Here is a 24,233-nt window from a genome sequence, read left to right as displayed (position 1 = left end):
TTTTTGTTGCTCTTCTCTCTACCTTTTCCAATTCTAATATATCTTTTTTGAGATGGTGCTACTTGAACTGCACACAGTATTTAAGGTGTGGGCATACCATGGATTTTTGTAGTGGCATTATGATATTTACTGTCTTATTATCTAGCCCTTTCTTAATGGTTCCTAACATTGTTAGCTTTGTTGACTGCTGTTACACAGTCAGCAGATGTTTAAGAGAACTATCCACAGTGATTCCAAGATCTTTCTTGAGTGGTATCAGCTAATTTAGATCCCATCATTGTGTGTGTATACATGGGATTATTTCCAATGTGTATTACTTGGCAGTTATCAACATTAAATTTCATCTACCATTTTGTTTCATGAGATCTCTTTGTAACTCTTCATAGTCTACTTTGGACTTAACTGCCTTGAGTAATTTTGTATCATCTGCAGTCTTTGCCACCTCACTGTTTACTTTTTTTTTCTAGATCATTTATGAATGTGTTGAATAGCATTGGTCCCAGTACACATTCTTGGGGGACACCCCTATTTAACCTCTCTCCATTCTAAAAGTGGAGGATTTCTTTCTAGCCTTTGTTTCCTGTCTTTTAACCATTTACTGATCCATGAGAGGACCTTCTCTCTTATCCCAGGACTGTTTGCTTTGGTTAAGAACCTTTGGTGAGGGACCTTGTCATAGACTTTCTGAAAGTCCAGTACACTATATGCACTGGCTCACCCTTGTTCACATATGTTGACCCCCCCCCTTTAGGAATTCTAATAGATTGGTGAGACATGATTTCCATTTACAAAAGCCATCTTGACTCTTCCCCAACAAATCATGTACAGCTATGCATCTGATAATTTTGTTCTTTACTATAGTTTCAACCAATTTGCCTGGTACTGAAGTTAGGCCTACTGGCCTGTAATTGAAGAATTGCCTCTGGAGCCTTTTAAAAACAAACAAAAAAACAAACAAACAAAAACACATCACATTAGCTATCCTCCAGTCAGCTGGTACAGAGTCTGATTTAAGTGATAGGTTACATACTACAGTTAGTAGTTCTGCAATTTCATATTTGAGTTCCTTCAGAACTCAAAATAACTTATTAGGATATACCTGTAATGTGAAAACACAGCCATGAAGGATAATTACAGGTTTAAAGAGGAGAGGATTGTCAATAAAATAGATGCTCTATGGCTCTATTTATAACAGATATTAATTATATTACCCTCACAAGGTCCACTCACCACAGAGGCACCTCCTGTTGGCCATTCTGGGAATTAGCTCTGCCAGGCTTGCACTTTCTCCAATGGTGTCTTCCCCCATCCTGTCTTGCCATGCAGCCCCTCTCACTACAGAAATTGTAGTCTCCTCTTCATAGCTTGGCCCTCCAGCCACATCACAAAAATCCTCCCCTTCCAAGGAATTCAAAGTCCTTTTAGACTCAGTGGCATCTCCAACGCTCTTGCCACTTCCGGGTGGCTGGCAAGGGAACCCAGGCACCTTATAACAAGTAGCCAAAATCTCTGTTCTGTACTGTCCTATCCCTTGTTGCTGTTTCCTACCTATCCGTCCCCCGGCTTGCCAACTTCCCAACTCACTCCATGCAGGGAGTGGGTACAGAATACTTTCTCCAGCCCCTCCCTCAGTTTCCTGGCTTTATCCAGGTGAGCCTGTTTACTTAATTAAGACTTTCCCTTCAGTCTACCAGGTTAATTGGCCCATCTGGCCTCCATTCACTGCTGTGTGGTGGGGACACCCTATCACATGCTCCTTGAACTTAAAAAGCCTGAGTTTGAACTCCAGAGGACCAAATTCTACTCCCTTGTGTACACACAGAAGGCTCAGTTTAGTCCATAAGCATCTCAGAATTCCAATCATGTCTTCCTGTCAGGAGTGAGGAGTTAAGGTCCTCTGCAGGAAAGACGTTCCACTACCCAATGATTTATATGAGATATACAAAAAGGAGAATTCCCATGCAACAAAAGCACTTTTCTCTGAAGCCTTTCATCTCCCCCAGCACAACTTCTACAGAAGTTGCCCCTGGCTGCCTAGGGGCTCCAATGGGAGTTCATACTTACTTTTATAAGTCTAAATTTATTGGAGATGGATGTTGCTCCCGTGGATGGAGGCGATAATGAAGCTGGTACTTGCCTGTTCCTCACCAAAAAGACAATTGTGTAGGAGTATGATACTCTATGCATGAAAGGAAAGGCTACTGGGATCTACATTAGTCATATGTACTCCACTGAATTGTGGAATGGGGATTTAAATCTGGATTCAAGCCAGAAATCCACTTTAGAACCAAAGGAAATTGATGGGCTATTTTCTTACAAAAGTTTAGTAATATGGAGCCAACTTCAATAACATGTTGAGGTTCCATACTGATCTGGGGGCGCGATAGCTGCCACAGCATTTGCTTTGAATCCAACCCTTAATTTGTATTTATTTGTGCATAAGCTTTCGTGGGTAAATGACCCCACTTCTTCAGATGCATGGAGTGAAAATTACAGATACAGTCATAAATATCTGTAATTTTCACTCCATGCATCTGAAGAAGTGGGGTTTTTTACCCACGAAAGCTCATGCCCAAATAAATCTGTTAGTCTTTAAGGTGCCACTGGCCTCCTCGTTGTTTTTGTGGATACAGACTAACACAGCTACCCTTCTGATACTTAATTTGTATGCACTTTAATCTTTTTACATTTATGGAACTTGATTTTTTTTGGAACATGAAGCGTTTATTATTGTAGCAACCAAAGCTAAAACACAAACACAGTGATATTTGTATAACACAGCCTTGGAACATTGACATGAACATTTACCAGCCCAGCCACAACTCTTACTACCTACATTTTACCATGATAGTTGATAATAATGAAAGATGGATCATCCACCAAGATCCAGGCATGGAGAGATGCTGTGCATAAGGGATCTCCCCATTCTGATGTGTGTGTGGGGAAGGGAAGATTCAACTCCCTCCACAGTAATAGTGTATATTTCATAGTTTTCCATAAAAGAAACTTTCTTAGGTAACTTAAACTTTCTTATTAAGTACTTAAAAATTCAAACCTTAAGGTACAGATTCCTAACAAAACCCGCAACCCTCCATGCACTAAAAAAAGTCAGTTTCATTTTTATTCCTAGAACCTAATCATTTCCAATTTTCCCCCCCTCAGACAGAAGCACAATATTTGGCTGTCAAACTCAGCAGTGAGACATTTAAATCCAATCTCCTCAATGAGCTATACTTTTTCTAGAAAATTGACATGGAAATATTTTTGCAAACCCAACATTTGAGGTCTCTGGGGTGACAAAATCTTTTTAAACCACAAAGACATTGTAAAAGGACAAGTTGGATATCACCATCCCTTGCTTTAAAAGTAGAAGTTTAATTTTGCCTCAACATTTATGTTTTATAAATGCTCCAGTATTCAGGACAAAGGTGATAGTTAGCCTCTGATCATATTCTATTCCACTAACATTTTCTTGCAACTCGGCCTCTGTGGCAATTCCTATCACACATGGGTTCCAATTGTAACTCTGATATATACCCCCATCTAGCTTTTTTAAACTTTCCAGTTCAGTTTAATATCACATCATACATCACTCACCACCATTTACTCTGTTAAACATGCAGCCTGCGTGTGTGCATGCAGCAGTTCACCAAATTGGAGGGACAATTTCCACTCCTTTTTAAGTTGCTATTAACATTCAGATATAGTTGAGACACAGCTCTATACGTTTGTAGGGAACATTTTAAGATAATTTGGATGAATGCTATATAATCCAGTGACACTTTTCAGAGGGCCCCATGGTTTTCTTTACCTCCCTGTTTAAAAGCTAAGAAGTAGCAGAACAGCTGCAAGACATAGGTGAGTTACTAAGCAGACAACTTCCTATCAGGGAGGGCCTAGCCTTCCTTAATTTTTGGATCGATTTTCCTCTGCCTGGATTTGCCATAGTCATTTACACCTGTGACTCCTCCCCCCCCCAATTATTTGTCCAGCTCTGCTAAGAATCCAGCAGCAGGTCCGGTGCAAAGCAACAATCCAAGTCTCTTGTACCACACAATAGTTGTATTAAAAAACTAAAATGATACAAAATCAACATAGCACACACTGAATGGATTAAAAACTGGCTAACGGATAGGACACAAAATATAATTGGACATGCAGAATTATCATTGAGCGGGTGTGTTTCTACTGGACTCCACAGGGACTGGTTCTTGGCTCTATGCTGGTTAACATTTTTATCAATGAACTGGAAGAGAACATAAAATCATCACTGGAGAAGTCTACAGATGAAACAAAAATTGGGGCAATGGTAAATACTGAAGCTGAAAAGGAAACTATGCTTTTTAATACAGCTCAGCGTAAATGTATACATCTAGGAACAAAGAATGGAGGCCATATTTACAAGATGGGGGGGACTTTATCCTGGGAAGAAGTGACTGAAAGAAATTTGGGGGATGCTGGTGGATAATCAGTTGAACATGAGTTACCAGAGCAACACAGTAGCCCAGGGGTCGGCAACGTTTGGCACGCGGCTCTCCAGGGTATGCACCCTAGCAGGCCGGGCCAGTTTATTTACCTGCTGAGGCGGCAGGTTCGGCCGATCGCAGCCCCCACTGGCCATGGTTCGCTGTTCTGGGCCAGTGGGGGCGGCGGGAAGCGGCGCGGGCGAGCGATGTGCTGGCTGCGGCTTCTCGCTGCCCCCATTGGCCCGGGACGGCGAACCGCGGCCAGTGGGGGCCGTGATCAGCCGAACCTGCTGCCTCAGTAGGTAAATAAAATGGCCCGGCCCGCCAGGGTGCATACCCTGGCGAGCCGCGTGCCAAACGTTGCCGACCCCTGCAATAGCCCAAAAGGGCTAGTGTAAAATTTGGATGCATAAACAGAAGAATCTCAAATAGAAGTAAAGAGATTATTTTACCTCTGTGTTTGGCACAGGAGCCAAACACTGTCGGAATAATGTGTCCAGTTCTGGTGTTCACAATTTAAGAAGGATGTTGAAAAATTGGAGAGGGTTCATAAAAGATTCACAGAAATGATTAAAGGGTAGGAAACATGTCGTATAGGGATCGATTCAAGGTGCTCAATCTATTTAGCTTAACAAAGAGAAAGTTAAGGGGACTGATCACAGTCTGTAAGTACCTACATGGGGAACAAATATTTGTTAATGGGCTCTTCAGTCTAGCAAAGATAGGTATAACACAATTCAACGGCTATAGGTTCAAGTTAGACATATTGAGACTGCAAATAAGGTGTACACTTTTAACAATGAGGGTAATTAACCACTGGAACAATTTACCAAGGGTTGTGGTGGATTCTCCATGACTGGCAATATGTAAATCAAAATTTGATTATTTATTTTAAAGGTATGCTCTAGTTCAAAAGGAATTATTCAAGGGGGAGTTCTATGGGCTGTGTTATACAGGAGGTCAGACTAGATGATCACAATGGTCCCTTCTGGCCTTTGAATCTATGAATCTTTATTCATCATACTAGGAAACATTGGTTTTCAGTCCTAATGATTTGAAAGGTGAACAGCCCTGCCTCCTTTCATGGAGGATTTTCCTGGAAGGCCCAGATTGGGCCGGGACTCATCTGTCATTCCCGAGGGAGAGGGGGTTATTTCAGGGGACGGAGAGGACTATTTGGAGTCAATAAACGCCATTTCAGCTAGCACTGTGCTCTGGCTCGCTGGGTAGATATATGCACCATATTTAGTCTGCTGCAGCATGCGAATAGCTTCAGTATTTCATATCCGGTATGCTGATGGGAATTCCTGGAGGATCCTAGCTTTCCCTTTTTGGGATGTCTCCCATGCACCGGTCTTGCTGAACAAAACTGTTTGCTACTGGGGTGGAGGGGGTGCAACTGAGGACTGAAGGTTTCAGAGGAGTTGACAAGGACCAGATTCACTTCCAAGGCTGGCTCCAAGCACCTTTTCCTCCACTCCCCCAGCAGCTGGTGCCTGCCTCCTGTTCTTTCCACTACATCCTAGGGACCATTGCCCACAGCCATTTAACAGTCCTCTTTTTCCTTTTATGGACAGAGGGAAGTATTTTTATATAGATAAGTTATTTACAACACTTTCTCAGGGACTGGGCTGAGCTGCAAAAAGCAAGACCAACTTCTGCAAACTTGGTGGGGAGCTGGGAAAAATAACCTTCTTATTCCCCAGAGACAGACAAGGCTTAAAACAGCCCCAAGCTCTAAATGTTACATAAACACAAGGAGACAGAGAAAGACCTCCACCCCCCACACCGCTGCTGTGTTGGAAATAACCTCCCACTCCCAAACAACTCATACCGAATCCATCTTAGCTCCACATCAACAGGCTGATAGTCTGATTGGCTTTTGTAATGGGATCTCAACTACAGCTACCCCTGATCTGGCTTTCCCCTCTTGCTGGACCCCCAGCTGGAAGGCATACATGAGGAGATAGTTTATGTAAGGCAGGAAGGGGTTAAAGTGTCTCATTTGCTTGGTCCAACACATCAGTTCCATTCTGGGAAGTGGCAAAAAGAAACAACCCTGTTAATTTCAGGCACCTCCTAGTACTATTGCACAAGGTACAATTGGATGTCAGAAAATAAGGGGGAACACCCAGGTCATAATTCTGTTTGGATTTTTGTGTTTGTTAATACTAAGGGAAAGATTTGGGGGAAGTCACCAGCCCTGAACTGGGCCCCTCTAGGAATGAGGTTCTTAACTGATGATCTCTCATTTTTAGCCCAGGTACGGAGGATTTTCCAGCAGGAGGTGGTTTCTAGGGCCCCTCCCCATTGACCAGATTCTCCTCCTCTATATAGGGAGGCTGCAAAGGCAGAGAGGATTTGGACTGTTCCAGCTGTTAGCTGTACAGGTTCCAGACTCTCCAATTCACACTCTGCTTCCCTACTTGGATATCTGTAAGTACTACCGTGACTGAGGACTCTCCTGCCTGGGGAGGGGACTAGGAGTGAACAGATGTTTCTAACATAGTTACTTTAGCAATCTAAGTTATCGTGTACCTTTGCAAAAGCAATTTATTTGTGAATTACTTTCAGGTTACAAACACTTGCTGCTTAGGGTTACCAGATAGCAACTGTGAAAAAACAGGACAGGAGGTAGGAGGTAATAGGCACTTATATAAGAAAAAATCCCCCAAAACAGGACTGTCCCTTTAAAAACAGGACACCTGGTCACCCAATTGCTGCTTTACTTAAACTGTATTGTGACAGACCTACAAAACATGCTTGTTTGGCTTACACCTGATTTGCATATTGCAAACAGAGCATTCAGTTTAAAATTCACTGAAAGATCATGGTGAACTCAAAATCTCCAAGTGGTGTGAGAAATTCATAATTTGTTTTATATCACTGCCATAGCTACATCTGTTTATATAGAGACGTAAGAAACAAATACCCAGTATATGTTGTGTGTAATATAATAATGCTTTGCAATTCTATAGCACCTTTTCCAGACAATGACAGGCACAAGCACTAATTAACTTTATATGTCTATCCAGTAAAGATGCTCTAGTAAAAGCAGTGGTAGTTTAGCAGCAGGTTTTCTTTATATGTTTTCAATACTAATATATAAAATAACTTAGTTTTAATATTTAATTGATTACAATCTAAATGTATTTGATTAAAATATAATTAGCTTTGCTAATTTTTTGTTTAAATGCACAGCAAAAAAATCCTTTCAAAATACAAAAGAAAAGAATCACCTTTATTATTACATAAATAATAACAGATTTTCTTGTTAGGAATAAAGAGATTGCACTGCTAAATCAGATTTCTTCACTGTTAGTGAGGTGCACGTGTTAATATAGTTTATATGCATAGATCTGAAGATTTTTTTTTCCTTGAGAGGAAGAAACTAAGCAATAAACTCAAGTTTGTAATAAAAGTGATGTGAATAAAGAAAAAGGTCAGTAGATGGCAGCATATAAAGCATCACTAGTATCCCAGAAGAAAAAAATCTCACTGACTTTTTATATTAGCATTTTTTTTTTAATTAATCAGAATATGACCCTTCCAACCTGGGATAGAAAAGTCAGTAAACCTGATTTGTTATTTCATTGTCAGATATTTTGTAAGATATTTTTATTGCAAAAAAATGTTCATAATTTTTATGTTAAAATAAATCAAATTGTATCCTATTCAAAAGTTTCCATTAGCTATCAGCTCCTAAGAGACCCTTTGTAAAGGGTTGATATTCTGAACTACTAATAGTCAACATCACTTTTAAACCTCAACCACTGAAACCAAAAGTATGAACTACTGGAATATTAACTACTGGAAAGCTAAAAGCTTGATTGAGTGGTAGTTTTAATTTAGTGCATGTTGCTGCTCTGGCTGTATTCACTTGGATGTAAACAATGATTTTTATTATCACATTTGCAATGGACATGTTACTCCCTAAAAGGTATTTGTTTTGAATTTGTTATCATTACATTTTTGTGGAACAGTTAGTATTGAGAAGAACATGACCATATATGGTAGCATCATGCATGGATGTATGCAGTGGATCCAGAGCGCTTTACAAATTACTATGACTTATTAGTTGTGTATCTGTTGGCTTTTCTTTTAAACCTGTTCATATTATAAGGAATGAAGGAAAGCTTCTCTAGACCTTGTCATTCACTGCTGTAATTAAAAGATGGCTCAGTACATGCTGCTTATATTCTAGTGAACAAACATCCATATTCCAGAGTATATTGAGGCAAATTCACTTCTGCAGACAGTGGAGTTAAATTGGGCAGGAAACTGGTCTATTAACTTTTTTTCTACAGTTCATAATGTTGCAATAACCTGAGATAAAGCAATCATTCTGATTTCTTTGAAATCTTTAACTAGCTGTCAGTTACACAATCAGAGTTATGTAATAACTTGAATTATGAGAGACTGTAAAGTCTGCCAAGCAATCAAATTAAAATAAAATAAAAATAGTATACCTAAGTTTTTCAGTACTGACAATTTCCTTAAATGGAGAGTTTAGAAGAGAGAGCCATATGAAACAGTTAAAATATTAGCGCTTAAAACCAGCTCAAGAGAAGTTAAAGCTATTAATAAATTAACACTTTCTATCTTCAAGTGTTGAACAATGTTCACTAATTAACATACATATTAATATCCTCATTGTTTAGGTGGGAAATGGACATTCAGAGATTGTGTCTCATAGGAGAAGTCTGAGAGCCAATATTAGAACTCGGGAGTTCCTGGTTCCCAGTCCTACATTCATAGTATACTACTGTTGATTGCTTCAAAAAATTGGATATATCGAGGCTAGTGAATTTCACATATTGGGGGGTTGACAACAAAGCAGCATGGCACCTCATGTTTGATTTTACTGACATCAGTGTCACCTGCATTCTGAGTGCGATAATAGCCACCTAAACCTCCTCCAGTCAGAAAATAACAAACTATTATGCTTGTGCCAGTGCTTTAATTGATGTGAGGCATGGGCTGTTAAGTGCAGCTCCAGAGCCATGGAATTCCTTTTAAGAATATTCTTTATGTTCAGATCTGTTTGGTGGTTAGGGGGTGGAAATACTTCCCCACTCCCCTAGCTCCCCGCTCAGCAAAAAAAAAAAAAAAAAAAAAAGAGATAAAGATCTTTCTAAGGAGTTATCGTAGCACAAAAAATTATGAATTTGGGCCAAACAGCTGGTTACTTGCTGTGTTCTCTGCTCTGATACTCCTTATGAGGACAGGACTTGTTTGTGGAAGTCATATTGTGCAAGTGGTGATGGGCAGCCACTATTCTAACAAATATTTCCCCTAAGCCTGTGATAAGCCTTTTATAGTGGGAGACATGTGCTGTAGAAAAGAGGGGTGAGGAGTAATTGCTTTTCCATTTAAACAAAAAAGTCTCTCTTAGCTAGGACCAGGGAGGCAACACCACTTGATCGACAATGTTTTAATTAATTGCACTTCCTGGAAATGTTTATACTTTTCTCCAGGAACAATATGAACTGTGTATATTTATTGTAAAGCACAGCAGTCAAATTCTGTCCTTTGAAATGAGGTGCAATAAAGACCATCTAGAAACGATCTGGGGTTGGGAAGAAAGAAGGAAGAATATCCTTTCCTGAGAACCTAGGGGTGCATGTGCATGTGTGTTTGTGTACAAATATATATTCTTCACCCCTTTACACTGCTGATTGGTGCATTCTGAAAGCAAAAAAAACAAAATCACACTTCAAAAAGGTTTTGTGAGCTACAGAGATGTCATCTCTAGCAGGGCTGATTGAGCAGCAGTCAGAATAGGGAGATTCCATCTCAACCTGGGCAACTGCCCCAGCTCTCCTTCTGTTTGATGTGGGGATTTCTAAAAGGGCCCTGCAGCACATCACTATGTATAATTGTACATGTAGTGTTGTGGCAAGACCAATGTTCAAATATAAAAGTTTGATTTGTTTTAGCACCCAATTGCAGGGATGGATTAAAGCAGGATCTATGGGGCCAAGCCTTGGGGTCATAGGGTGCTTGAAACGAGCAGTGGGTCTCACTAGGAGAATCAAGTGGCAGCACACAGCTGACGGCTGACTATTGGCTGCCTGCTTGGGTGGACTGGGTTGCCTTACACAAGTGGGAGATCAAGGGCTCATGAATGGGAGGAAGAAAAGAAACCACCTGGAGGACGTGGGGGTGAGGGGGGATTAATAAATGTCTTTTGAGGAGGGAGACATGTAGGTTAATTTGAGTCCTGTTTATCCATAATCTACCTTCCTATAAGTTTGACACATAAAGGGTGCAGTGAGAAAGCTTAACATGAGCAGCCTTACACAAGTGCTCCTGACTGTAGACCAAATCCTACTCTTGGGTACTACATGCACCTCCCATTGAATTCAATGCATTCTGCACTGACTGAAGCTTCTGGGTTCTTTTCAGGGCTATGCTCCTGCAGAGTGGAGTTTGGCTCTCTTGTGTAACAACTCAAAGTAGTCATTAACTTCATTCCAAAACTCTTCCAGAATCAATAGCAACAATCAGCTCACATATGAAAAGTATCGGAAGAGACAGGAGAACATAGTTCAGTAGGATCGACCTCTTTCTCTGTGTATCATTCTGTGCTGCATGTAAGACGCTTGTGACTTCTGTCAACACTTGTTTTTTAGGCACAGTAAGGATTCGGGAGACGTGAACTTTTTCTTAATCTTTGAGTGACAAAGCAACGGAAAAATCCTTAGGCCATTATCTAATCAGTGACCAAGTTTACACCAGATTAGGACTCTTTACAATCATAGTAGCGTTTTTAGAATTTGGCAGATTTTTGTAAAGAATGATCATAGGAGAACTTGGAAGGCTGGTTTTCACGGTCATCCATAGGCCCTTACCAAGAGGCAATATTTGACACTACAACCCCCCAGTGTTCAATTGGGTCTAAATCTTTGTCCTAGTGAAGTAAATGTCAAAGCTCTTATTGACTTCATCGGGACAAGGATTTGGTCCTTTAGAGAACACCATTTCCATGTGTTGCTTTACCAGCCCTTTCAGAATAAGTGAGCATTTTCTGCTTTCATCTGTACAGAGGTTAAATCTCTCTCTCTTGCAGTTCTCTCAAGAATTTCATGGGTCTTAAGGATCATATCCTGCAAGACTTTTGCACATGGACCCCTTGCAGAAAGCACTGACTATAATAAGAGTTCTGCATGATTAAAGCTGGCAGCAGTCAGCCCTCTATGTGAATAAAAAGACTAAAACTGTTATGCCCCTTTGTAGGTTCAGCTGGTGCCAAGATGCAATGGGTGAATTTTCCATCTTTCATTCTTCTGACAATGCTAGTATCAGTAAAACGAAGACATTTAGAGGAAAGTCACGTAGTGGAGTTTGAGATTTCCAAAGGAGTCTAAAGAAGTTAGGTGCCCAACTTCCATTGAATTTCAATTAGACTTGATCATCCAACTCCCTTCAGCCCCTCTAAAAATCCCAGTCTTTCTTTAAGGTGTATGATTCATGTTACTCCCAGAGATCCATGTGACACTTAATATATGGAGATATACCTATCTCATAGAACTGGAAGGGACCCCGAAAGGATACTAAAGTGTGTGTCCGCTTTGCCAGATAGAAAATTGTTGTGTGAGTATGTTCACACTGACTCAAGTCTCCTTCCAGGTGAGGACTGTTTTGGTTAGCTGTGTGTAGTCACACTGGTTGACTGTAGTGGTCCATAGCATTCTGGTCTTTGAACTCCCTCAAGATTAACTTTTTCTTTGGATGCTGTGAATATTCAATTCATTCTCACCAGGGAAAGGCCTACCTTTTGTCTCTGGGCTATTTTCTTCCCTTTCTCCCATTTTTCCTCCCTGCCTTTTCCTCCTCAGATTTGCTGCCTCTCTTTCCCCAATTCTTCTTCCTGCAGAACCGGGCAACTGACCAGTCACATATTCTCTTCCCTGCTTTAGTGCCTTTGCTACCATCACTTTAACTCCTCCTCATCTTCCTTGCTGCAGCAGCAAGGAACCTAACTGGGGACCTCTTTTCTGACCTGTTGGAGCAGGAAAGAAAACCAAACAGCCACCTTTTCACCCCACTCTGGAGTGTGTGTGGTGGGCTAGGGGAGACAGCTTACAACTATCTGTGCCTGCCATCCCCAGCTCAGCCACTTGCTGACATCTTGTGGGCAGGGGATCAGCCAGAGTACTGGAAGAAACTGCTGGTTGGGAGTAAGCTGAAAGTTGTAGCTACTTTGCTGAGGAAAGGAGCTGTACTGCAACTGCTTTATCTGAGTGCCATTAGAGTTGGGTACAGGATGCTGGTACAGCATCCCTGCTTATACCAGCCCTGTTTGAGTACCACATTAGATGAGGCCTGAAGTGCCAAGACTGGTTTCAGGCTTGTTACATTTTTACCGTCCCCTTCTTGTGCGCATATCTATCCTTGGACAGATGATCTGTCACTATCTAAATAGCGTGGAAAGAGTAAATTAAGCTAGCTTCATCAGTCATGGATCTCAGAGTTAGTCTGAGTCTGCTGCTAAACTCTTAACTGTCTTTTCTTTTTTTTCTCTTGACCTTTTTCTTAATCTGGCTCTTCCTTGAGTGCAACAGAATTAAAATGGTTTGAAGTAGTGTTTGGCAATCGTTTGTTTCCATCTTTTTTTGGAATGCAGCCTGGGAACTTGTTCTTTCGCTAATTATTTCATTATTACATTGGCACTTCAGTATGCACCCAGAAAATATTTAGATAACAAGAAATCTTGTTTGTCTCTCAACTCTGTTAGCTCTATATTGAACAAGAAACAGGGATGTGGCAGGCTTTTGCTACTCATTTTAAAGCAGTGCACTGAAAATCTGAATTATAGACACTAATTATGCATTATTTTTCTGTCTGATCTTTTGTGTAAAACCTCCAAAAAAAGAAATAAAAGTGATAAACCTATGATCATGTCATTTTAGTGTCATCAAAGCTTTCAATTTCTCTAGATGATTTCAGACACAGTAATCCAAAATGACAATGATCTTGCCCCTAAAAAGCGTCTCTCAGCCAAATCAGTCCTATAACGCTTCACCAATTTTCCTGCTTGACTGAGCAGATATAACTGGTTAGGAGGAGCAGTATTATTTGTAATGGTAATACACTCCCCTTCTTCCTGTACCTCAGTCAACTTCTCTGCAGAAGCACAGGGAAGAGCTCAGTCTTTTCAGGACTTTAACAAATAATAAAACTGCAAAGAGAGTGCAATACAATTTCATACTATAACATTTAATATAGAAAGACATTTGCTACCAGCGTTAGAAATACCTATGAAAACTTTTCCTAAAGAGCTATTTTGTTGTATCTCTACTGGGTTTTCCCAAACAGATTTTACCAATTGGTTGCTGTTATATAAGTTTCAGTGCAAGGAATACCTTAGCACCTACACATGCACACTCCCCTCCAATCTTTTCACAGACATGACTTTTCAGTCTCTGCAGTGTGGCATCAGAAGTGCATATGTATCACCTAGGCTCCTCAGAGCCAGAAGAGACTGGCAGCTCCAAACTCCTTAATCTCCTCAGCAAAGTAGTCTGAACAATCTCATAGCCAGTAGCAATTCTAGTCCTGAAGTCAATAGTTGCTGTCTCCTTGGCTTCCAGCAAGATAGGGAATTTGGATCCAAAATGGCACAGGGTCTGGAACACAGGAGACGCATCATAGTCCTGCATTGTTCAGCTACCGAGTCCCCAAGAGTGTCACCATGTCCCCCCAATCTTTTCCCCACTGAGCTCTGATTGGCTCAGCTCTCAGATGGTGAATATGTAGTACCTGTGCGACTGCTTGCCCTGAATGAAAGCCTTCTGCATTGTTTCAGAGAGAGCTACTGAGCATGCCCAATAACTACCACACCTCTTCCTCTAAATGCCTCTGTGCCCTTCTAACTGACAGTATGTCTTCACAGCAAAAGCTGTGAATAGTTAGGCTATCTAAACCAGCTTGAATCCAGGCAGCACAGGTAGCAATATTGGTAGTACAAGCCCAGCATGGACCCTGGGCATGTACTTGACTCATAACTTCATCCTAGTTCAGTTTATGAAAAGGTCCAGCTAAGCATTACTTTGTGACCCCATTGTCCACAGAGAGCTCACAATTCAAAGTGACAAGTGGCCTAAATAAGCATTGTCCCTAGCTTATATATTTTCTTCCTCTGACTCCCCATATTCTCATTATTTCTTGTGTGGTGCCCATCACCATTGTATTTAGGTCTATTTTTACATGGTTTAGAATTGTTAATACCAATCAATATTTTCAACAAAGAGAGAATTCAGGCCTGGTCCACACTACAAAGTTAAATCAATATAAGCCACCATAAGCTGACTTAGTTTGCATATGTCTACACTTAAATTTGTCTCCCACCGACATAAGTGTCCTGTTACAGCAACACAGTAAAACTGCCTTCCCAAGTGACATTGAGCCTGAGTCAATGTACTGAGATCAGTGCAGCGCAAGTATGGATACTGTGTTACTTATATGGACCCTAGCAGTCCTACAGCAGCTGTCTCACAATGCCTGACAGTAAAGGATCCGATCACAATTGTGAACTCCACTGCTCAGGGGTCACAGAGACCGGAAGACAGCCCCTTCCTCCCCCTTAAAGTCACGGATATTTTTTAAATGTCTTTTCCTGATTGCCCAGCTTGGCAAAACACCCAGCTACTCTCCTTTGTTGTGTGCAACTGCCCAGCTGACATGCCGGCTACATGCTCCTCACGTGCTCCAGTTTGGGGTAGACATGAGATATTGGATTTCCTTCGCTTGTGGGGAGAAGAGGCTGTGCAAGCACAACTACAGACCAGCAGTAGAAACATGAACATCTGTGAGCAGATTGCACAGCAGATGCAGGAGAAGAGGTATGACAGGGACCAGCAGCAGTGTCATGTGAAAGCAAAGGAACTGGATCAGGTATACCAGAAGGCAGGGGAGAGGCGAACAGTTAATTTGGTGCCAGGCCACAGACCTGCCACTGACAAAGAGCTGCATGCCATACTGGGCAGAGATTGCACCACCAACACCCCACAGACCACCCGGAATACCTCCAAGGAGCCCAAGTCACAGGCCCCTGGCGGGAACAGCAAGGATAAGGAGTAGGTGGAGGAGGAAGAGGCAGAGGATGGGGGACATGCGACTAGGGGGTCCTATTAGACTCCACCATAGTCCAGTCAGTCCCAGCAGTTGAGCATGGGTGAGCCCAATGCATGGGAAGGTATCTCAGGTAAAAGTGTAATTGTATTTCCCATTACAATGATGTACAGATGGCACCCCCAACTTAACAGGACACAGTTACTGACTTTTCATTAATTTACTCCTGCCAGAAGAGGTAACGGTACAACAAAGAGAGGTAGTGTTGTTACCTGCTTTTCATTCCCCTGTAGAATTGGGCAATGGAAGGGGAGCATGTGGAGCAGTTTGTTTACGTGCACAGGAGTGTCCACTGAATTCTTCTCAGAGGAACTTTCCTGGAGGTACTCTGCAGTCCTCTCCTGAAGGGATGGCAGCCTTATTTCTTCTCCGCAGACTTTCCCACTCCAGTCAGTGATAACTTCAGCTGGAACCCTTACAGTACACAAGTTAGCAGCATCTGGGCCTGTGCAGCTTCAGGACACCAGCAGCCACTGTGCTTTTGTCACCCCGAGGAGTGAGATGTCAGCTAAAAACACCACCACCTGTGGAAATGGTGCCAGTATTCAGTGCCATTGCCCTATACTCATAGTTTCAGGGAAGTGAGCAAATCCTCATTTCCCTCACCCTAGCTGGCCATACTCAGCATGTCTGGTGCTGTGAGTGGAGCCATGCACAAGCACTCCGAAGACGAAGTGTCAATAAGCAGGTCTTGTTTAAAACTTTAGGGGAGCAAGGGAAGGGAGTTCTGAATCTTACCTTGGCATCTTAACTTTCATGTTCTGTTGTGACTATATCGACAATAGTACCTCTGCGTCTTTTATCTGTAGCTGCTGCCTTTGCAGACTTGAGGGGTTCCCCCTCCACATCCGTGGAACACCTGAGGCAGAGAAGGAGAAGAAAGAAGACAACTCGGGTTGACATGTTCAATGAGATCTTGCAAACCAGTGCTGCACCAGCCCATAAGCAAAGGGTCTGGAGGGGGAACATTGCAGACAGCCTGGAGAAGGAAAGAGTTGACAGAAGAAAGGCTCAGGAGCCCCACGAGGAAAAGGAGAGGGAAGTGCACCAGAACATAATGGGGCTTCTCTATGCTGCGGACTCTTGTGGACCTACAGGTTCAACAATCCCAGGCTCACCTCCCTTTGCAGTCCACGGAGAACTCCATTACAGCACCTCCCTACTCACCTCCAAACATTCCACCTGGCACCAGGGTCTCCATCCCTACCCCACCACTCCACCCTGGGCAACATTAAGACAACCACAGCTTCACATACTCTGACCTGGGAAAGCCACAGTTGCTGTATGTGTAGGTAAAATGGATAAAAATGTTCTTTCCCCTTGTAAAGTTCTGTTCCATTAATTTATTTTTTTAAAATGTATTTGCTTTTCAATTGCACAGATTTTTCTTTGCACTGATTTTGTTACTGAATAAAATTCTATTATTTGGAAAATCATTCATTTTTATTAGTTCAGGACATGTGCAGCAAGGTGCCTAGCAGTTCTGAAAACACCCAATTGTTACTGTACAGTGTGACAACTCATAGGATAAGTGACGAACAGTGTAATAATCAAAAACGTACAGCAAGCACTGCAAAATTAATAGGGGCATCGACAGTGGTAGATTCATAGATGTACACCAAGCACCACACAATTTCTAACTAGCCCCAAAACAGCAGGGCCAGGGAGAGCACAGTACACAATGCCTTACTTTGACTCATTGTTAAACTGCTCTTTCAAATCCTCCCTGAGCCAGATAGCTCCACGGTGAGCTCTCCTACTAGCCCTTGTGTCTAGCTGTTCAAACTCAGCAGACAGCCACTCCACCCCAGCAGCAACTTTCCCCCCTTGGCTTTACAGATGTTATGCAGGACACAGCAGGCAGCTATACCCATTGGGATGTTTTTTCACTGAGATCCAATCTTATGAGTAAACACCAGCATCCCTTCTATCAAGAAAATATGCATTCAACTGTCATTCTGCACCTGCTGAGCTGGTAGTAGAAATCTTCCTTGGTACTGTCGAGGGGGCCGGTATATGGCTAGATGAGCCAGGGGAACAAGGGGTAGGCCGGGTCCCCCAAGATCATTATTGGTTTTTCAACACCACCAGTGCTAATCTGCTAGCTGGGAAAGAAAGTCCCTGCTTACAGCCTTGTGAATAGTCCTGTGTTCTTAAAGATGCGAGCGTCATGCAACTTCCCTGACCGGCCAACACTGATATCAGTGAATTATTTCTGGTGATCCACCAATCCTTGCATAACCATAGAAAAGTAGCCCTTTCTGTTGATGTACTTTGTAGCAAGGTACCCTGGTGCCAAAATAGGGATATGCATGCTGTCCATTGCTCCAACCCATTTCAGGAACCTCATTGCTGCAAATCCATTAACGACGGTGTGCATATTGCTGGGACTCACAGATCTGTGTGGCAGGAGACAATTAACGGCCCTGCACACTTGCAAGACAATGGCCCCCTTGAGTGGATTTTCCAACTCTAAAATAATTTCACACTGACGGGTAGCAATCCAGCATTGCAAGTTGCCAGAGCACCGTCACCACTCACTTCTCCACTGTCAGTGCAGCTCTCATTTTGGTCTCTCTGCACTGGAGGGCTGGAGCAAGCTCAGCACACAGATCTAGGAATGTGGCCTTGTCCAACTGAAAGTTCTGCAACCACTGCTCATCATCACAAGCCTGTATTATGATGCAATTCCACCACTCAGTGCTCATTTATCGGGCCCAGAAGCTGCACTCCACCATCTGTAGCTGCTCTGTGAACACCACCAACAAGCTTGAACTGGTTCTCACTGTGTCCCACAGCAGTCTGTTCTCCAAGAAATCATCACGCTTCTCATTGCTTTGATTCTTCTCCTGGCTCCGTAAATACCAGAAGATCATGCCTCCTGTGCTTTCAGAGCTTATGACAATAGTACAGAGCTGTGCAAGCTCCCAGCTTCTGTTAGAGATGGTGGATTGCAAGGGTTTGTGGGATTTTTTTTAAAAGGTGCAACAATTATGGGATATAGATGACATGGGATGAAGACAGTTGCATGCTGGGAAGTTGTCCCTTTGCTCCCTGTCATTCCTGGATTGTATTACCAAAACTTCCCAAAAGACCGTTCACTGGATGGTGGTGGGTTGCACACTGGGATACTTTCCCATCGTGCACCTCACTGTGCACTGACACAAGAACTGCTGGTGAGTATGCCCAGCGTCAATGTAAGAAGCCAGGTCTGATGCACACAAGTGATATAACAACTATGGTGGATTTATGCCGATGTAACTTGCATCGACCAAAGTTTGTAGTGTAGACGTGGCCTCATACTGCATGCCTGGCCCCTCAGCCTCTCAATCTCCCCATAATTATTCCCCTCTCTCTACTCCCACCCAACACACACACACAACACTAAGTTATATAGCCTTAAGGAACAGAAGTGGTCAGACCTAGCAAATAGATTAAATGCTAAGGAACCTGAAGTTCCTGAACTGCCTGGACCAAAAGGTTAATTTTAGACTGCTCCATAAAGGCCTGAGCCAAAGACTACTGAAGTCAATGAAATGATTCCCACTGGTTTCAATGAACTTTGGATGAGACCCTAAAAATGGCCAGGTTAATGCTAAAATAGATTGTATGCAGTGTTGTAGCCGTGACGGTCCCAGGATATTGGAGAAAGGTGGGTGAGGTAATATCTTTTATTGGGCCAAATGAGTGGCAGGAGTGAACTCCAGAGGCAGTGACCTTCTAGTGAGAATGCTTAGTGCGAGAGGCACGAAGGTACACAAGGTCAAACACTGCTGCGCTACAATGACATGAGTGGTTCCTATCTACAATGTATCTTTCAGTCAAACTGATCCAGAATACAACTATGTATGTTGTTGCAAGCTTTCCTATATATATAAGTTTATAAATTGCAGTAGATTTCTGTAACATTTCTATGCTCTTTTTTATCAGATTTTACAGTTTCCCAATAAGACTTTAATTAGTAACAATTTCCTGCAAGAGTCAATAGTATTTTATAAATACCATCTAATTAACAGTTTTAGAGAGATATTAGTGAACTCCATGCTGCCCTGACAGGATTAAGGCAATTGAGTGATGGTGGCAGCCGCATATAAATTAATGAAAATCTGCCCAAACATCTTTTATGGATAGATTCAGAACTACTAGGTGATGTCTATGACACTAACAATAGTGCTATGTAACTTCTGAGTGCGATCACTATTTAACCATGTTTTGATTGGAACTCCGAATTCACATTTGCCTTCTTTTAAAACAAGGTTTTACTTTCTCAACAGGTGACTATTGAGTCAAAATGGCACAGAAAACTCAGCTAAGTGATGATGAGAAGTTCCTCTTTGTAGACAAAAACTTCCTTAACAGCCCACTTGCCCAAGCAGACTGGACAGCTAAAAGATTAGTATGGGTCCCCTCAGAAAAGCAAGGATTTGAAGCAGCCAGCATCAAGGAAGAGAAAGGAGATGAGGTTGTCGTCGAGCTGGCAGAAAATGGAAAGAAAATTACAGTCAGCAAGGATGACATCCAGAAGATGAACCCTCCAAAATTCTCCAAAGTGGAGGACATGGCAGAGCTGACTTGCCTCAATGAAGCTTCAGTACTGCACAATCTAAGAGAGAGATACTTCTCAGGTCTAATTTACGTAAGTAAACTCAGATTCATCGCTGTTATCTGCTGATGTGTTGACCGAGTTCTGTCATGAAACTGACATACCTTAGCCAATGCAGAAGTTCTGTGTTTCTGAACAATGACCTGTGTGGATTATGCTTTTCCTCCTGATGCTTCCCAATGTATAATGCATTTTGGTCCATGTTTCCATTTGACTTTTTTTGTATATTCTACATTTCCCCGTTTGACTTCTCCTATTGTAACTAAGGGCTTGTCTATACTTACCGCGCTGGTTCGGCGGCAGGCAATCGAACTTCTGGGTTCGATTTATCGCGTCTAGTCTGGACGCGATAAATCGAACTCAGAAGTGCTCCCCGTCGACTCCGGTAATCCTGCTCGCCGCGAGGAGTATGCGGAGTCGACGGGGGAGCCTGCCTGCCGGGTCTGGACGGGGGTAAGTTCGAACTAAGGTATGTCGACTTCAGCTACGTTATTCACGTAGCTGAAGTTGCGTACCTTAGTTCGATTTGGGGGTTTAGTGTAGACCAAGCCTAAGGATACAGCCTCTGTAGCTCTTTTGCACACTGGCTCAGGAGAAGGCCCAAAGGCTTGCTAATTCTGAAAGAACAGTGGTGACTTTGGAGGTTTTCCTTAGATAATCATAGAATCATAGGATCATAGGACTAGAAGGGACAGAGGTGAAAGTAAGCCTGTACGCCCCGATACGGCGTACCGGCAAGAGCCGATGCGCCATACCGGGGTGGCCCGGCTTCCTCAGGTGGCAATTAAAGGGCCTGGGGCGCCCAGCAGCGGCTGGAGCCCCAAGCCCTTTAAATTGCCACCAGAGCCCTGCTGCTGGAGCCCTGGGGTAGCGGCAGCGGGGCTCCGGAGGTTATTTAAAGGGCTGGGGCTCCCGCTGCCTCTACTGCCCTGGGCCCTTTAAATAGCCGCCAGAGCCCCACCACTGCTACCCCAGGGCTCCGGGGGCTATTTAAAGGGTCAGGGCAGTAGAAGCAGGGGAGTCCTGGGCCCTTTAAATAGTCCCCAGAGCCCTGGAGTAGCGACGGGTCTCCGGCGTCTATTTAAAGGGCCCGGGGCTCTCGCTGCCTCTACGGCCCCGGCCCTTTAAATAGCCGCTGAAGCCCTGCTGCCAGAGCCCTGGGGGCTCTGGCAGCAATTTAAAGGGCCCAGGGTGGTAGCGGCGGCCAAGCCCTGGGCCCTTTAAACTGCTGCTGGAGCCCCCGGCTGCCGCTGCTACCCCAGCGAGGGAGGGCACTTACCGGTACAGGGTGGGCTGGGGCTGGCTCTGACCCCCCCCATCCTCGCCCCTTCCGCCCAAGGCCCTGCCCCTTCCGGGGGCCAGAGCCGGCCTCACCCCAGCCCTGTACCGGTAAGTTCCTATTTCTACTTTCACCCCTGAGAAGGGACCTTGAGAGGTCATCTAGTCCAGTCCCCTGAACTCATGGCAGGACTTATAATAGTTAGTCCTGCCATGTGTGCAGGAGACTGGACTAGATGACCTCTCAAAGTCCCTTCCAGTCCTATGATTCTAAGTATTATCTAGACCAGGGGCTGGCAACCTTTCAGAAGTGGTGTGCCAAGCCTTCAATTATTCACTCTAATTTAAGGTTTTGCGTGCCAGTAATACATTTTAATGTTTTTAGAAGGTCTCTTTCTATAAGTCTATAATATATAACTAAACTATTGTTGTATGTAAAGTAAATAAGGTTTCAGAATGTTTAAGGAGCTTTATTTAAAATTAAATTAAAATGCAGAGCCCCCCGGACTGGTGGCCAGGACCCAGGCAGTGTGAGTGCCACTGAAAATCAGCTCGCGTGCTGCCTTTGGCATGTGTGCCATAGGTTGCCTACCCCTGATCTAGACCATTCCTGACAGGTGTTTGTCTAACCTGATCTTTAAAATCTCCAATGATGGAGATTCCACAAACTCCCGAGGAATTTATTCCAATGCTTAACCACCCTGACAGTTAGGAAATTTTTCCTAATGTCCAACCTAAACCTCCCTTGTTGCAATTTAAGCCCATTGCTTCTTGTCCTGTCCTCAGAGGTTAAGAAATTTTTTTTCCTCTCCTCCTTGTAATATTGTTTTACATACTTGAAAACTGTTACCATGTCCCCCCTCAGTCTTCTCTTTTCCAGACTAAACAAACCCAGTTTTTTCAGTCTTCCCTCATAGGTCATGTTTTCTAGACCTTTAATCATTTTTGTCGCTCTTCTCTGGACTCTCTCCAATTTGTCCACATCCTTCCTGAAATGTGGCGCCCAGAATTGGACACCGTACTCCAGCTGAGACCTAATCAGTGTAGAGTAGAGCAGAAGAATTACTTCTTGTGCCTTGCTTACAACACTCCTGCTAATCAAACAAAGTGCCCCAATCTTGTTCCTATTGAAATCAATGGGGTGTTTTTCCATGGACTTCAATGGAAGCATGAGTCAGCTCCCAAGTCAAGTATTTCAGTCCTACTCTCCCCTTCTCCTTCTCCCCCCTCACCGCCCCCAAAAAACGCAACACTATCAAAATACTACCCACCTATAGGGCCTAACCTGTCAGTCCTTGTTCAGGCAATATTCCCTTTGAAGTTAGTGGGGTTGCCAGGGTATAAATCAGCACACAGGCTCCAGTTCAGCTAGTTACTTCAGCACGTGCTTAAATTTAAACACATGAATAGTCCCAATGGAAATCAAGTAGAACTACTTGTATGCTTAAGTGGTCTGATGAATCAGGACCATAATTCTGTTCAGTATATTCCATTCTTCAGCTAAAATGTTTCCTTTTTTGTTCAAATTACTGATCAAAACAATTTGGAATTCTCTTGATGATCATGTGCATTGAACTTGTATAGCCAAGATATTTCCATCCACCAGTCCGCACAGATGTATTTTATCATTACCAAATCCTATAATTAATCATAACTACATCTACTGAATTGTAGAACAAGAGACTCCATGATATCCAGTAGGGACTTCACCATTGCTCTTGATTTTACGTGGAAGACACTCAGATACTGCGGTGATGGGCAGCAATATAACGCCCCAAGATGGATAAATTGTGCTGCTGTGATATTTGTCACCACTGATTGGATGGAAATATGGAGCTGGTCTGACAAATTTTACTGTTGCTTTTAAAACTTGCTCATTAGTAACATGAAAATCCTTAAAGTGGAAGGTAGGAAATCAGGCAGAAAATTAGGTAGTTATGCAGTGCTACAAAGAGACTTATTAATCATCAAATAAAACCTTTTAAGAGGTGTAAAATCTGGTGCCTTTCATTTGGGAGCTTAATAAACTTAGCAAAAACAAGATCTCTGAAAGAAGTTCACTAGTGCAAGTTTCAGCATTTGAGGTTATGATTAGATTCTAATCTGAGAGAGGAATATATTAAACTATTTGTTAAAGTGTCATTGAAGGGACACCATCAATTTAGAAATCACACTTCTATCTAAAAATGTTTTGCTGCTGTTACAAACAACACCTAACATAACTGTAAGTGAAAGAAATTAGAGGGGGAAATTTTATCCATTTTTTGTGCGTTTACTTTGCTCATTTGACAGCACAGAGTTCCATTCTCTCTTACATAGCTTCTCGATTTCCCTTGTTACAGGACTTTCACGTAGCAAAAGAGGAGAGAAAAACATTTTTACAAACAGGAAAATGTGATTGTAAAAATCATAAAAATTGATGGAGGACACAAGAGCAAGCATAGTGTCTGAAACTACTTTAAACTTTCTCATCTAACTAGATTTCAATATGATGGTGTTAATTTAACACACATAAATTAATATAATTTGCAGTACAATGGCTCACTATTTCTTGCAGCAGTCTAAGGAACAATAGCTTCCATCTGCTGTTCTGTGATATACAAAACTGGCCATCCTTACTCAAGCACTTAACACTAGTGAACTCACTTATAGTTCAGAAAAATCGGCAGGCATTTAAACAGAGCTCCTAGCTTCATTCTCATTCATTTCTTAACTAATTGGAACAATTCTCACCTCACTTTTAGTCATGC

General features: G+C 42.6%; 1 protein-coding gene across 3 annotated transcripts in view; it reads left to right on the top strand.

Annotated features, from left to right (window-relative positions):
• The first annotated feature begins 6,801 nt into the window (after positions 1 to 6,801).
• The window catches only part of MYH11 (myosin heavy chain 11), a 97,034-nt gene continuing 79,602 nt past the window's right edge, over positions 6,802 to 24,233 (top strand). For all 3 annotated transcript variants that reach the window (XM_054041174.1, XM_054041173.1, XM_054041175.1), the window contains exons 1-2: positions 6,802 to 6,902; positions 19,877 to 20,238. In XM_054041174.1, the coding sequence (XP_053897149.1) occupies positions 19,894 to 20,238 (345 nt within the window). In that variant the 5' untranslated portion in view covers positions 6,802 to 6,902; positions 19,877 to 19,893. The remainder of the gene's footprint in view (positions 6,903 to 19,876; positions 20,239 to 24,233) is intronic.

This window comes from Malaclemys terrapin, chromosome 10 (assembly GCF_027887155.1).
Source record: "Malaclemys terrapin pileata isolate rMalTer1 chromosome 10, rMalTer1.hap1, whole genome shotgun sequence".
NCBI lineage: Eukaryota > Metazoa > Chordata > Testudines > Emydidae > Malaclemys > Malaclemys terrapin.
The sequence above is the reverse complement of the archived record's forward strand: the minus strand, read 5'-3'. Positions and strand labels throughout refer to the sequence as shown.